This window comes from Cebus imitator, unplaced genomic scaffold (assembly GCF_001604975.1).
Source record: "Cebus imitator isolate Cc_AM_T3 unplaced genomic scaffold, Cebus_imitator-1.0 Scaffold38, whole genome shotgun sequence".
NCBI lineage: Eukaryota > Metazoa > Chordata > Mammalia > Primates > Cebidae > Cebus > Cebus imitator.
This window is the reverse complement of record NW_016107353.1, coordinates 3,567,505-3,581,608: the sequence shown is the minus strand read 5'-3', so window position 1 is coordinate 3,581,608 and position 14,104 is coordinate 3,567,505. Positions and strand designations below refer to the sequence as shown.

The following is a 14,104-nucleotide window of genomic DNA, read 5'->3' as shown; positions in this document are numbered from 1 at the left end:
AAAAAAAAAAAAAAAAAAAGTCTTTTCTGACTACTACAATTTTGAACCAGGCCTTAGAGGACAGACAGAACTTGGCTAGAAGTAAGACATTCACTGTGACTAAGGAGTAGGATACATTGGGGAAAGGTAATAGGAGATGAAAATTGATGGGAAATGGGGTTGTAGTTTAGGGATTTAGGTCTTGTATGCCATACTGAGGAGTTTGGGCCCTAATCTGTGAAATCTGTGACAGGCGAGAACTTTCAAAGGTTTTCAAACAAATACTGAGTTTTTTTTGGGGGGGGGCGGGGGACGGAGTTTTGCTCTTGTTACCCAGGCTAGAGTGCAATGGCGAGATCTCGGCTCACCGCAACCTCCGCCTCCTGGGTTCAGGCAATTCTCCTGCCTCAGCCTCCTGAGTAGCTGGGATTACAGGCACGCGCCACCATGCCCAGCCAATTTTTTGTATTTTTTTAGTAGAGACGGGGTTTCACTGTGTTGACCAGGATGGTCTCGATCTCTTGACCTCGCGATCCACCCGCCTCGGCCTCCCAAAGTGCTGGGATTACAGGCTTGAGCCACCGCACCCGGCCTTTTAGAGAGGTAATGCTAGCAGCAACGCAGAGGGAGTGCTGGAGGAGGGGACAGGAAGCTATTGCAACCTCTTAGGGAGTGCATATGAAGGTCTGAACTGAGGCCATTGTCACAGGGTGGAGAAGAGGGCTTCTCCCACCAGAGCCAGGAGGGAGGTGGGTTCAATAGGATGTGGTGTGTCTGTGGCTGTGGAGTGAGAGAAAAGCATGGTGGCTCCAAGGTTTTTAACCTGGGTAGTTGACCAAGTAGTTAATGCCCTTGACTAAGAAGGGAATTCAGAAATAAGAACAAGTTCAAGAAGAAATGTAATAGTTTAGAAGTGTGAGATTCTTATATGAAATAGGCAATTATAAATGTCTCAGGTCTGGAGAGGCTGGAGTGTCATTAACATAATGGGAACCTCTAGAGTCGATAAAAACCCATGAGAAGGATGTGCAGAGAGTTAGGAGAAAAGAGCGGAGGCCAGAGCCTTGCAATGGTCTGCTACAAACAGCAATTTACAAATGAATGTATCATTGCAAACCACGATAAGCGCTGTGATGAAGAGCAACGTGGTGCTTGTTAGATAATATAACAAGATTATGCATCTAGCAGTCTAGTTCCAGAGTTTGTGCTTTTGTTGTGCTTTTAGCTACAACCCTAGTTTATGATTACCAAAATTAGAGATGAAGCCGAAGGGTGAGTAGAAGTTACACTGAATGTCTGACATCCACAGTAAATGTCAGCTTATTTAAGCATCAGGCTGGGCTAAACGGAATTAAAAAGGTAAACCCGATGCTTAAAAAAAAAAAAGATCCAAAAGGCAACCCAGTGACTGTCAGATGAGTAAGACCTTCCAGAATATGGTTAGGGACAGTTCTGTGGCACAGATCATCGAGGGTCAGTAGCACTTGGACTTCTGTGGTCCTTTCTCCTAAGTTCTTCCCCAGGGAGGACTTTATTTGGCCTCATGCAAGGTGAGAGGCACACTCCTCATTGTTGAGCGAGGAGCAGGTTGACATCCTGCCCAGAGCCACCCAGCACTGAGGGGGCCTAGGAGGGGGGCGAGTTAGGACCAATGTGAGCCCTGGGCTCTCCTGCTTTTCATCGGGTGCCAACCTTTGTGCCCTCCCTGGGGGCTCATGAGGTCAGGAAATCACTGAATTCCCCTCATTGAGCTTCTTTCCACCAGTTTTTTTCCAGCCTCATTCTGACTCCATGCCCTTTCCAAGGGCTGTTTTCCACCCAGCTGGGGCTTTCATCTCCCCAGGTCATGGCACTCTTCCCTCCTCTCTTCCCCTGCCATAGTGGCCTTCCTTCCGGCCTCTCTGATGAAACCCCTGGAACCCCTAGGCCGATCCTGCCCACGTACCGCTGTGAGGAGTGGAAAGCCTCCATATTCAAAAAGTTTGTAGGACTCATTTGTCCTGGTTACTCCTCTCCCTCGGGCCCCAGTTCCATGCATCCAGAACACTCCCTGCTGCACTCCCTGTGCACAGAGCCTCAGGCTGGATCCCACAGGAACACAGGCCGCCCCAGAGTTCTCCTCCTCCATATTCAACTTCAGATGGAGACAGGTCTCCAGCACCTATCTGTGAGGAACAAGAACCGTCAGAAATGGAGGAGGCTACCATGCTAAAGGAAGATGTGTCCTGAATGGGCCTGAAGGGGTAGAAAGAAGGCAAGTAGGAGATGCTTAATGGAGCCTCCACTCGAGGGAAAGTTTTGGAATATGCTATCTTGAACAGTAATTGTGCTCCTTATCACTAAAAGGGTTCAATAAGGATGTTGAAGAGAAGGCTCTTTCCTTTCTTCCTTCATTTATTCATTCAAGTGTCTGCTGGTAGCTACGGTGGACTAGACATTCTCCTAAGCATTTGTGAGAATGGCGAATAAGACGGACAGGATTCCCATTCTAATGGTGCTTACAGTCTAGCGATGAGACAGCAGTAAGCAAGGTGATTTTTTTAAGTGGTAAATACCACAAAGAAAATAATAGGATGCTGTGTCACAGAGTAGTTGTGGGGGAGGGGTAGAGCAGTGAGCTCCTTTAAATGCAATGGTCAGTGAAGCCCTCTCTGAGGAGGAGCAAAGACCTGGCAATTGCATCCAGGCAGTAAGAGCACAAAGTAGGGAGCAGTACAGATGTCCTCTAATTTTGACAGGTAAGAATGTGCTGTGTGTTTGTGATGCATCCAGTACTATATTACTTCCTGTGGAGTTTATTCTATAATCCCAGTGCTCTGGGAGCCTGAGGCCGGAGGATTGCTTGAGGCCAGGAGTTCAAGACTAGCCTGGACAACACAGCAAGACCCTATGTCTACAAATAAAAATAAAAATTCACCAGGCACACTCCTATACTCCCAGCTACTCACAGGAAGCTGAGCCAGGAGGATCTCTTGATTCCAGGAGTTGGAAGTTACAGTGAGCTATGATCACACCACTGCATTCCAGCCTGGGTGTCAGAGCAAGTCCCTGTCTCAAAAAAGAAGGAGGGGGTTAGATATTACGTGACACCATATCTGAGTTCATTATAAGGAAGGCATTTATAACTGAATTGCTCAAAAATTGAATGGTATATGGCATGCAGTGACGAGCTTTCTGCCACTGGAAATATTCTAGCAGGTGGGAAGACAGCCTGTTGTGAGTTTTCTAGAAGCAGCCTTACCGCGGGCCAGAAGCTGGACTTGCTAACTCTAAAGACCTTACCTGTTTTTAAGTATCCATTGTCCTTGCCTTTAGCAGCTGTACCATTCACTTACAGGAAAATATCTCTACACATAAAACAGAACATAATGTTGTGGGAATGCACTGTAAGAACTATAGGAGATCAGAGAAATGAGAGATTCATGTGCTCTAAATTCACCTTTGAGGTCTCTCACCATTGACAAGTCCCTCTCCCTAGTCCCATTCTTGTACCTCTGATTCTTGCCCAAGAATTCTATTCTAAACAAGCAAATAACCAGCTAACATTTTTTGAGTGCTTACCATGTGCCAGGCACTGCCCTAAGCACATTACACATATTAACTCTAGTAAAGGTCACCACCACTTATGAGGTAGGTGCTACCATCATCTACATGTTAACAGATGGGCAGCCTGAGGCACAGAGAAGTTAAGGAGCTTGTCCAAATTCACACAATGGTGAGTGACTACCCGAGGCACAAAGTTGGTTGTCATATCTCAATTTTTCTGCCTGCCCCTCTCCTTGCTCAGATGACCTGTTGCCTCTTCTTCGTCAGTTTCATATCCTTCCTTGAAACTCAAGCTAAACATTCATACCACTAAGGAATCCATCTCAAATGAACACCTCCTCTCACGTTCTAGTCCACACCACCTCAAAGTGTATGTACTTAGGAAGCAGTAAAGCATTGTTCCTATAAAGTCAGACAGATACCCAACCTGACAATACTAACTATATAACCCACAGTGGTTGTTAAACAAAGCAACGCCTATTCTTATTTTTATTTGTTCACATCTTTTGAATTTTATGTATCCAAGATTTATTGCATGCCTTTTATGTGCTTGCTACTGGAAATGCGGAAATGAGATAGACACAGTCTGTGCCCTTGAGTCAGGGCCTGGCCTGGCAGCTAGTGGGAAATCTGAGCTCTTGTGGCCTCACTGCAGGGCTCCAATCTGCATGCCTTCTTCAATTTCTGGAGACAGGACCTCTAAGGAATTTGGGGTAGTGGGCACAGTCCCAACCCACCTCATGGAGGCTGGCTTCAGAAACTTGCCAATGGGCTGAGAATATGTCAAGGCTGTGCATTAATTCTTGTATTAGGATATTTGTATTATAAGTGCTAGAGTGAAAACATGCTCTGAGAAGTGAGAATACACTTTGATGAACTCCTTCGCCCATTCAACGGCAGGAACCTTCACTTCCTTTCCAGACTCAGCTCCTAACATTCTTCTGGCATATAAGAGGGTACCCTTGGGGCCGGACATGGTGATTCATGCCTGTAATCCTAGCATTTTGGGAGACTGAGGCTGGTGGATCACCTGAGGTTAGGAGTTTCAAGACCAGCCTGACGAACATGACAAAACCCTGTCTCTACTAAAAATACAAAAATTAGCCACACATGGTGGCACATGCTTATAGTCCCCGCTACTTGGGAGGCTAAGGCGGGATAATTGCTTAAACCCAGGAGGCAGAGATTGCAATGAGCCAAGATGGCGCCACTGCACTCCAGCCTGGGCCACAGAGCGAGACTATGTCTCCAAAAAAAAAACATACTCTTGGCCAGGCATGATGGCTTACGCCTGGGATCCCAACACTTTGGAAGGCCAAGGCAGGCAGATCACTTGAGGTCAGGAGTTTGAGACCAGCCTGACCAACATGGTGAAACCCCATCTCTACTAAAAATACAAAAATTGGCCGGGCGTGGTGGCTCAAGCCTGTAATCCCAGCACTTTGGGAGGCCGAGGCAGGTGGATCACGAGGTCAAGAGATCAAGACCATCCTGGTCAACATGGTGAAACCCCGTCTCTACTAAAAATACAAAAAAAATTAGCTGGGCATGGTAGCACGTGCCTGTAATCCCAGCTACTCAGGAGGCTGAGGCAGGAGAATTGCCTGAACCCAGGAGGCGGAGGTTGCGGTGAGCCGAGATCACGCCATTGCACTCCAGCCTGGGTAACAAGAGCGAAACTCCGTCTCAAAAAAAAAAAAAAAAAAAAAAAAAATTAGCCAGGTGTGGTGGCACATGCCTGTAATCCCAGCTGCTTGGGAGGCTGAGGCAGGAGAATCACTTGAACCTGGGAGGCAGAGATTGCAGTGAGCTGAGATCACACCATTGCACTCCAGCCTGGGCAACAGAGTAAGATCCTGTCTCAAAAAAAAAAAGTTACTCTTAAGATAATGTCTCTCATTCAGGTGATCTGCAGCTATGGGACAACCCTTTTTCTAGAGCAGAGGCAGTTTTAAAGCAACTACTGAACAAATGGTTTGGGACTAGTGCTGGGGCTTTGGAGAAGTGGAGGTCCCTCTAAGCCAGTCTCCTGGTCCATTCCTACATGGCTGTATGTGACCTAATCCTCAGGGTCTGGTCTGCTTCCTGACCGGGGCCAGGAATTTTTCTGGATTCACTCTAGTCATTTCAGACTGAATTTTCTAGAAGTTTCCTCAGGTGCCTTCCTGAGGAAAGGAGGCAAAGAGAGAAAACTTGAATACCAGTACCACAACTTCTGTTTGTCTGTGTTGAGCTCATCTTCCTGGCTCCAGTACAGTTGGTTATAAACAGGAAGCCGGAATGCCCAGAGAGGGGAAAGAAAAGTGTGTGACCCTTTTATCATCTGTCTGAGAATCTCTGAGGCTGAAATCAGGTCATCACATCTATCCCCCAGCCTCGAGATGATTGACCTTCGGCTGTCCGTTCAACACTCATCCAGCCTGTGGCTCACCATCCAAGGGGAAAGATGCATAACTTCCTGATTTTCCAATTCCCCACCTGATTCATGACTGTAAGACAAGTCTCCCAATGCATTTAACCTAAATTTATCAAGCTGTAGATTGCTTTCCAGGAAGACCCAGCTCTTACATCACCTATAATTTCAGCCAGTCAGCTGAAATTGAAGTCCCAGTGCGTAAAACAATGAGTCCTCTCTGTAAACCCCCGGGGCTCTGCCTTGCTGGAGAGAAATCAGGATACTTAAGTTAATATTGTGCTTGTATAGCAAATCAATGAGAAATCGACCCTCCTTTGTTTCTACCCTGGAGGTCCTAGAACTCACCAAGAAGATTGTGGCTGATGAGAGAGTTCAATTCCATGTGTTGAGTGCCTTTGATCCCCTCCCCATCAGCCCTTATGATGACAAGGCCTTGGGCTACCAGCTGCTCCTCCAGACCACACAGTCTGTCTTCCCGGAAGTCAATACTATCACCCCAGGTAATGACTTCATCAGCTGTGGCTGGAGGGAGGAGGGGGCTGGAACTGTTTCCTATCCAGTGTCTACTTCCCCACCCCCACCCCAGATGTTCAGCCTGGAAACAGCTGGCTGCTTCCCCTCCTGATGGGACTGGAACTGTATTTTCCCCTCAGAGTGGAAGTGAGAACGCAAACAGGAAAGGAACAGAAACAATAAATTAGGTCAGTCAAGCCTGGGTCCTTGCTTAACCTAGGCCAGCCACTCTGGCATAGAGGGGAGGATTGGCTTAGACTACTGCCTCCTCTCTAGGGGCCACAGAAGGGGCCCAGATCTTCCCCGTGTCTGGTTCTGATCCACTCTAGGATAACAACTCAGCAGCAGAGCTCAGAATCCTCAGCTCAGAAAAGCCTCCCAGCCCACACCCTTTGCCTTAACCTAATTTATGCCTCACAGACCAGACCAATCCCAGCACCACCCCTCTGTACCCCTTCTGCAGGCTTCTAGCACACCATCCAAATCTGTGCTTTGCACACAGTGGTTCTCCAATCTAAGAAGCCTCCAGGAAACTATTAAAATACAGATTACCTGGACCCACAGCAAAGATTTGGGTTAACCAAATCTGCAAGGGACCCTGGAATTTGCCTTTTTCACAGATACTCTCAGGTGATTCTAATACAAGGTGATGACTGACCACAGTTTGAGAATCTCTGGTAAATGACTGTTGCTCTAATCTTAAGATATTGCTCAATAATAATGATATTGCTCAATTATTAATGCTCTAATATTAATGCCTGTGTCTAGTTTTCTTTTCTCTTGGTTTAATCAGAGATTCCTCCAAACACCCAGGAACCCAGCCCTCACAGTCCCAGATTCTCCTCTCTTGGCCCTCAAAGGCTACCTACTCTACTCTCTGTCTTCTGGAGCACTTACTGTAATCCTCCAATGGGCCAGGCTTTTACAGAAAAAAGATAGGCAGAAATCAGCCACAAAGCAAGGAACTGTGAAGGTCCTGGATGTCCATTTGAAACCAGGAGTGGAAAATGGAACAAAACACAAATCACCATCTTGAATAACCCCACACACTTGAACTGATGCTCCCAGTGTCTTTTCCCAAAGAACACAGCTGTGGGCACAAGTCCCAGCCCCTGCTAGGTGACCTGCTACCACCTCAGGAGAGTGGGAGACTGGAAAGACAGTATCCTGGCACTTTCCAGACCTGAGGTTTGACCCTAGGAAGACAGAGTCACCCTTCAGAGAATGAGAATAACAGGCATTTTTTTTTCCAATTCAAGAGGATTGCATTTTATAATAGTAAAGTTCTCCTGAGGGTATTTATTTCTGACCGAGGACATTTATTTAGAGTGATACAGAATAAAGGTCAAGTGATAAAGAGTGCTATCTAGATTCTGGTTTCTTAAATAGCAAATGGTCATGGCCTTGGTTATGAAATGAACATATTGGCCTCCCTGCTCGCCATGGGGAGAGGACACTTCCAAGGGCATTGGTAAGCCATCCTTTGAATGGTCCATCCAAGGGTTGGCTCACCAATGCCCTTGGAGAATCCATGTTCCTGGCTGAAATAAATGGTGCTTTTCATAAGGATAGCTATAGGCTTTCAGGAGAGCCCAAGCCTTGCTCTGTAAAGACCCAGTAGTCCTAATTTTCCAGCCAGGCCACCAAGCTGCCACTTGCTTGGTTTGGTTGCTCATGTAAAGCCCCTTTCCTGTTGATCTTCCCTCTCTAGGTGTCTGTATCAGCAACACAGACAGCCGACACTTTACAAACCTCACCACTGGCATCTACAAGTTCAGCGCCATCCACCTACAGCCTGAAGCCTTCAGAAGGTGAGTGGAACAGGTTTGAGCAGCAGGTGGGAAAGAGAAATACACTTGATATGTCCCTTTCCCACCCCACGCTCCCGACAGTTCACAGGATCGGGGAAAGCCTGGATTTGGCAAAGTGAAATGGAGACATTGTAGAACCTAACCCATCTACCATCCTCATTGCCAGAGTCTTGCCACCCCCTAGAATTTGTGGAAATTGGCCCCTCTTTTACAAAGAAGGAGATAATTGGGTGACTGGGGAAAACCTGGTGGAATCGGTACCCTTGGGTGCTAATCCCAGCTCTTCCTCTCTTTGGGAGAGAGCTTATGCTCTGGACCCCATTTTCTTCACTGACATGAGGTCAAAGGTGGGTGCGTGCTTTGACTTCTCAGAAGAAAGCACTATGGAAATCCAAGACGTGACCACCGATTTTAACTGCTCTGTGTGAATTACTATTTTTGTGGGTTCTTCAGCAAATTTTTAATCCTGGGGCAGGGGAGGATGATTTCCATTTGCCTCTCTGCTGCTTACCACATCCAAACCTGATTTCCCCATCCTAAGTGCTCTGTAGACACAGCAAAACTATTTGAATAGGAGCTTAAGAACAGCTTTCATGATTTTGTTTTTAAATGGGAGGTAAGTAGGTACCCTGTGTTTCCTTTCATCTTTGAGATTACATGGATAGTTTGGTCCTTGTTTGTTTTGTTTGGCTCTGTTTCACTGTGGGGAGGCAGGCTGGTGGATGTGAGGTCTGATAGCAAAGTTCCCTGGGTGCCACAGAAAAATGAGTAGGTACCCTGGACAGTTGCCTTCCCTACCTTCTATTAGCCCTAGAAAGTGGGAGAGTAGGGAACTGGCTTAGAGATAAGTCTAGCTAGGCACTCTGTCCTAAGAGAAAGAGAAATGGAAAGATAGTTCTTGTCCAAGTGTGGTGACTCACACATATAATCCCAATACTTTGGAAGGCCGAGGCAAGAGGATCGCTTGAGCTTAGAAGTTTGAGACCAGCCTGGGCAACATAACGAGACTCCATCTCTTCAAGAAAAAAAATTTAGAAACAAAGAAAAATAATAATTAGCCAGACACCTGTGGTCCCAGCTACTCAGGAGCTGAGGGGGGAGGAGCAGTTGAACCAGAAGGTTGAGGCTGTGTGGGTAACAGCCCCCATGGGCACCGAGGAGGGAGAGCTGTGCAGACCCCAGGCACAATTAGTGCCCGAAGTATAACTCACTGCTTACTTATATCTAACATATATATATATATATATATATATATATATATATATAATCCTACTTAGTTCCATATAATCTTTCTATATAATCATATAAGTATTGTAGCCAGAGCTGTACTGACACATTTAGTGCTGATTTATATAATCCTTCTACATAACCATATAGTAGTTAGTAGTAGAAGGAATGCCTAGAGCAGTCACAGAACAGAAGCAGTACATGGGAAAACAGCCAGACCAGGACAAGAACCACAGACCCAGGCAGTGGCGTCCCTGCCTGAAAGAGCATATGCCGTATGGTAGGCTTGGAGCAAGAGCCTCTCCTCCTGATAAAGGAGTTGTAGTACCTTGCATCCAGTTCCTGTGGAAAGTAGGCCTCAGGCCTGAGATCCTGGAAATAACCGAGGGAGAAGAACCCCTCTGGTGTGACCGGTCACGGAGGCTGTACACCCTGTCAGTCTTTTCTCGCTTCTGTGCTAGCTCAAATCATCCTCCCATAAATATCTTAAGAGAAGAGCACAAGTCTGTCAGCTCCCACTGCAAGGCTGCAGTGAGCTATGATTACATCACTGCACTCTAGCCTGGGCTACAGAGTGAGAACCTGTCTCAAGAAAAAAATATAATTCTCCTGGAGGACAAATGATTGAATGGATTTCAGAGTGGGAGATGATTTTGGACTCCCCAAGAGTTTATTCCACACTGTTTTTTAACACGACCATGGATAGATCCCTGAGAAATGACCAGGATGTCATATGAAACTTCAGATGGCCCCTCCCTTGCCTGTTTCCTAGCCCTGGAGGGCCAGTAGTTTCTGGGTTGGCGAGGGAAGCAAGGAAAGTGCTTTGCAATAACACTCAAGCTGTGGCACTTGGTCCTTCCTTCCTTCCCCAAATGTACCTTACTTTCCTCAGCATATATGGAATCAACGAGAAAATCTCAGTCCAAGCCTATGAGAACCAAGTGAAATTCTTCTTTGAGTTGATCCAGAATGCTGACACAGACAAGGAGCCAGTTTCTCACCAGCACAAACTGTGAGGTCAAAGGGCCCACTGGGATAGGCATGCTCGACCCTGGGCCGGGACTAACCCAAGGGGGTAAACCCAGTGTTGATGAAACTTTTGATCAAAATCACATTGTAAAACATTGCTCATCTGTCTTGCTCACTCTTAAACTCACCCAAGAACAAGGCCAGGGGTAAGGTAAAGTCAGCAGAAATCTGGCTTCTCCCTTTCTCCCGACATCTGCATCCCTTGATCCAGTGGCATTTGCTGCCCTCTTGTCTATTACCTGTCTTACGCTGGTTGTTTCACTGCTTCGCCCTCCAGGCTTGACTTAACAAATGTAGATTTGAAAAAATCTGACCAGGTGTTGCCTGATAGGAGTCTTTAATTTGGGGCACTCTTGCTAGGATGCTTTCTCCAGGGCTTATATATTTCTTGCTAGAACTTTCTTTCCCTTTGTATTCTCCTCTCTTCTTGAAGAGACTTGTGAGCTGTCTCTTCATCTCTCCTCTCTCCCCTGCATCTCTCCCCCTGCTCTCCAATTTATTCTACTTCTGGAGCTGGGCTTACCTAAACTGTGATGCTACCATGATTGTCACCACAATTAGTCACATAAAGTGATCTATGCCTCACCAGCTGATCACTGAGGGGTGGAACTGAGGCTTGGCTTTGGAGGAACCCCAAACCTCCTGGTTCTGGAGGCCAGAGACTAGAAAAGAAAGCCTCTGTCCTTGGGCTCCTCCCAAGGGCTCCCCGGGCTTTGTTCCTTCCCTGCCCTGTTCCTGCCACCTGCTGCTACTGTCTCACCCCAGGAGGCACTAATCTGTGGAAACATTTCCCTGGCACATCCCATGGGCTGAGCTCCCAAGGGAAGGGCTCTCGGTGGGGCTCAGGATCAGCAGGGCCGTGGCCCTGGCATCCTGTCCTGGTTCAGGCAGATCAAGGGAAAGTGGAGGGCATTCGGGTGGAAGAGGAGGGGGAGGCTGGATTGAAGGGCTCTGCCCTGTCTGGTGGGGTATGAGGAGGCACAAACTAGCCTCCACTGGGGACAGCAGAATTCCTGTCTTTTTTCTCTAAGCTCCAACCCTGAGCATATTTGAATCTGCTCAGTAGCTGCCAGGTGGGGGGCATTGGAAGGCAGCATTTCTTGGCTCAAAGCTGGGAGCTGTGCTTTGTGGATCACAAGAGAGTCTGGCTCGCAGAGGAAACACAAGGGGAGCTGGGACTTGAGAGACACCCTCTTCTTTTCCTTACCAGACAAGGACCTTCCATGTTCTCCCGGGCTTTGACAGCAGTGGGCCCCTTTTTCCTCTCCTCATAGCCCACTTCGTCCTCAGCCCTCAGTCTCTCACCTCCCTCCCTGGAGGTGTGCTATTCCCTGGAGCTCCAGCTTCATGAAAAGTGTTGGAAACACAGTGTGGGGATTATTCCAGCTTTCTTGCTACTCCCCCTAAGATTCACATTCCTTCCTTTGCCCTCCCTTTTTTGGCCAATTCAGTACTTATTCAGCCTTTGTTAGAGGGCGAGCTGAAGAACAAAAATAATCCTTCACATTTGTACAGAGCTGTACAGAATGCTTTCCTACATCTTATCTCACCAGAGCCCCACAAGGACCCTGCAAAGAAGGCATTGTGACCCCTTCTTACACAGAAGGAATTGGTTCTCAGAGACGTTATACATTCAGCTGCGGGCAGCCAGCTCAAACCCATGTTACCTGCTGCAAACTCACTGTTACTCTGCAATCCTACATTACCAATAGGATCTACTTCCCGTCAATTATCATATTTACTCCTGGCAACAACTCTAAGGTGTTATTGTTCATTTTACAGATGAGGCAACTGAGACTCTTAGGTTAAGCAACTTGTCCAAGGTCATGCAGGTGCCAGGAGCAGAGTCTATCTGAATCCAAAGCCTGTGCTAAAACTACTGAAGAGGAAACTGAGACTCAGAGAAGTCACTTGACAGAGTTCTTAAGGGGCAGCCCCAGCGTTGAAATGCAGGTCAAAAATCCCCAAGCTGAGTGCTTTGTCAATTGCACTGCACTGTCTGCCCCAAGAACCTGTGGTGTGTGTCTCACTCATTCTCATCCAGAGAGATGTCAACGACAAAGGCTATTCTACTGTTGGACTTGGTTCTTAGCTCTAGCTCTCTGTGTTCCTCTGGCTGACCTCCCCCTATTCACACCTCTCCTGCTGTCTGCCAGCATTTCTTACCAGCCAGCTTCTGGGTTCAGCTCTTTTCCCTTTTCTCTGAGTTTGGGAACAACCAGGTCTCTAATGATCATGGAGCAACTGGGGGAAGAGTGAACCGCAGACTCCGTCCTCATCTAGTCTCATGACCCTCTTCCAGCTGCAGAAAAGAAGCCCCAGAGTGGGTAGGAAGCCCACGAGAGGGAGCTGCTACAAATCCTGGCTCCACTAACACAGATGTTACAGCCCAGTGGCCTCTGAGGGCTTCTGAAGAGAGCAGCTCAAAGTGCCTGGCCTGGCTGGAGAAACAGGAGCCTCCAGACTGGTTGGGGCTTGGTGCAGTAGCTCTTGCCTGTAATCCCAGCACTTTGGAAGGTGGAGGCAGGAGGATCGCTTGAGGCCAGGAGTTTGAGACTAGCCTGGGCAATAGAGTGAGACCATCATCTCAAAAAACAAATAAAAAGACTCTGGAAGGGATGAGGCAACAAATCAGTGACTTTCCTCCACCCCATCCCCATCCATCTACCACTTCCCAAATCCTCCAGTGAAAGAGCTCCAACAGATAATCACAGGTACATCCTACACCCCTGTCAAGGACTTAGCTCAAGCTTTTTACACCTCACTACCTAAGGCAAGAAGGAAGACAAAATATTCATAAGCAAAGAGAATGGGAAAAGAGAGGAGTAACGTTTGGCTGGAATCCCTTGATTGTGAATCTGGGTTGCTAAAAGCATGGCCATCCTAAACCCAGTATTCGTTTTATTTAAGGGAGACAGTAGAAGACAAAGTTCCTACTTGAGAGCTGAACATTTCATTAAATGTTTTTTTGAAAATTGAAATCTAATCAAAGAGCATTGTTTTTTGTTTTGTTTTGTCTTTTTCTTAAGATGGGGTCTTGTTCTGTCACCCAGGATGGAGTGCAGTGATGAGATCACGGCTCACTGCAGCCTCAACTTCTCAGGCTTAAGAGACCCTCCCACCTCAGCCTCCTGAATAGCTAAGACCACAGGTGCATGCCACCACACCTGGCTAATTTTTTTCTATTTTTTCATAGAGACAGGGCCTCCCTATGTTGCTGAGGCTGGTCTCAAACTCCTGGGCTCAAGCGATCCTCCCACTTTGGGCCTCCCAAAGTGCTGGGATTACAGGTGTTAGCCACTGCACCTGGCCTAATTAAATATTTTTATAAAAACAAACCTACTTGCAATTCTAGTATTCAGTGTCCATCTAATGTCAATAAAAAGAATCAATATCATGTTTTACATGTTGTATCTGGAGGTACAAATATAAAAATTTAAGAATAATATAAATTATTTAATACTACAAAATGTTCCTAGCAACCGCCTGTAATGTTGCAAACACTACCCTAATTCATGGGTACCTCCAGGACCAGAAATTGGAACTCGAAACAGAGCAAGAAAATGGACACTTAGCACTACTG

General features: G+C 46.9%; 1 protein-coding gene across 1 annotated transcript in view; it reads left to right on the top strand.

The window, feature by feature from the left end:
- The window catches only part of PM20D1 (peptidase M20 domain containing 1), a 22,313-nt gene extending 11,204 nt beyond the window's left edge, over positions 1-11,109 (top strand). Inside the window, 3 exon segments of the mRNA XM_037737440.1 lie at positions 6,273-6,441; positions 8,166-8,265; positions 10,385-11,109. Of these exon segments, the coding sequence (XP_037593368.1) occupies positions 6,273-6,441; positions 8,166-8,265; positions 10,385-10,508 (393 nt within the window). The 3' untranslated portion in view covers positions 10,509-11,109.
- Positions 11,110-14,104: the final 2,995 nt, after the last annotated feature.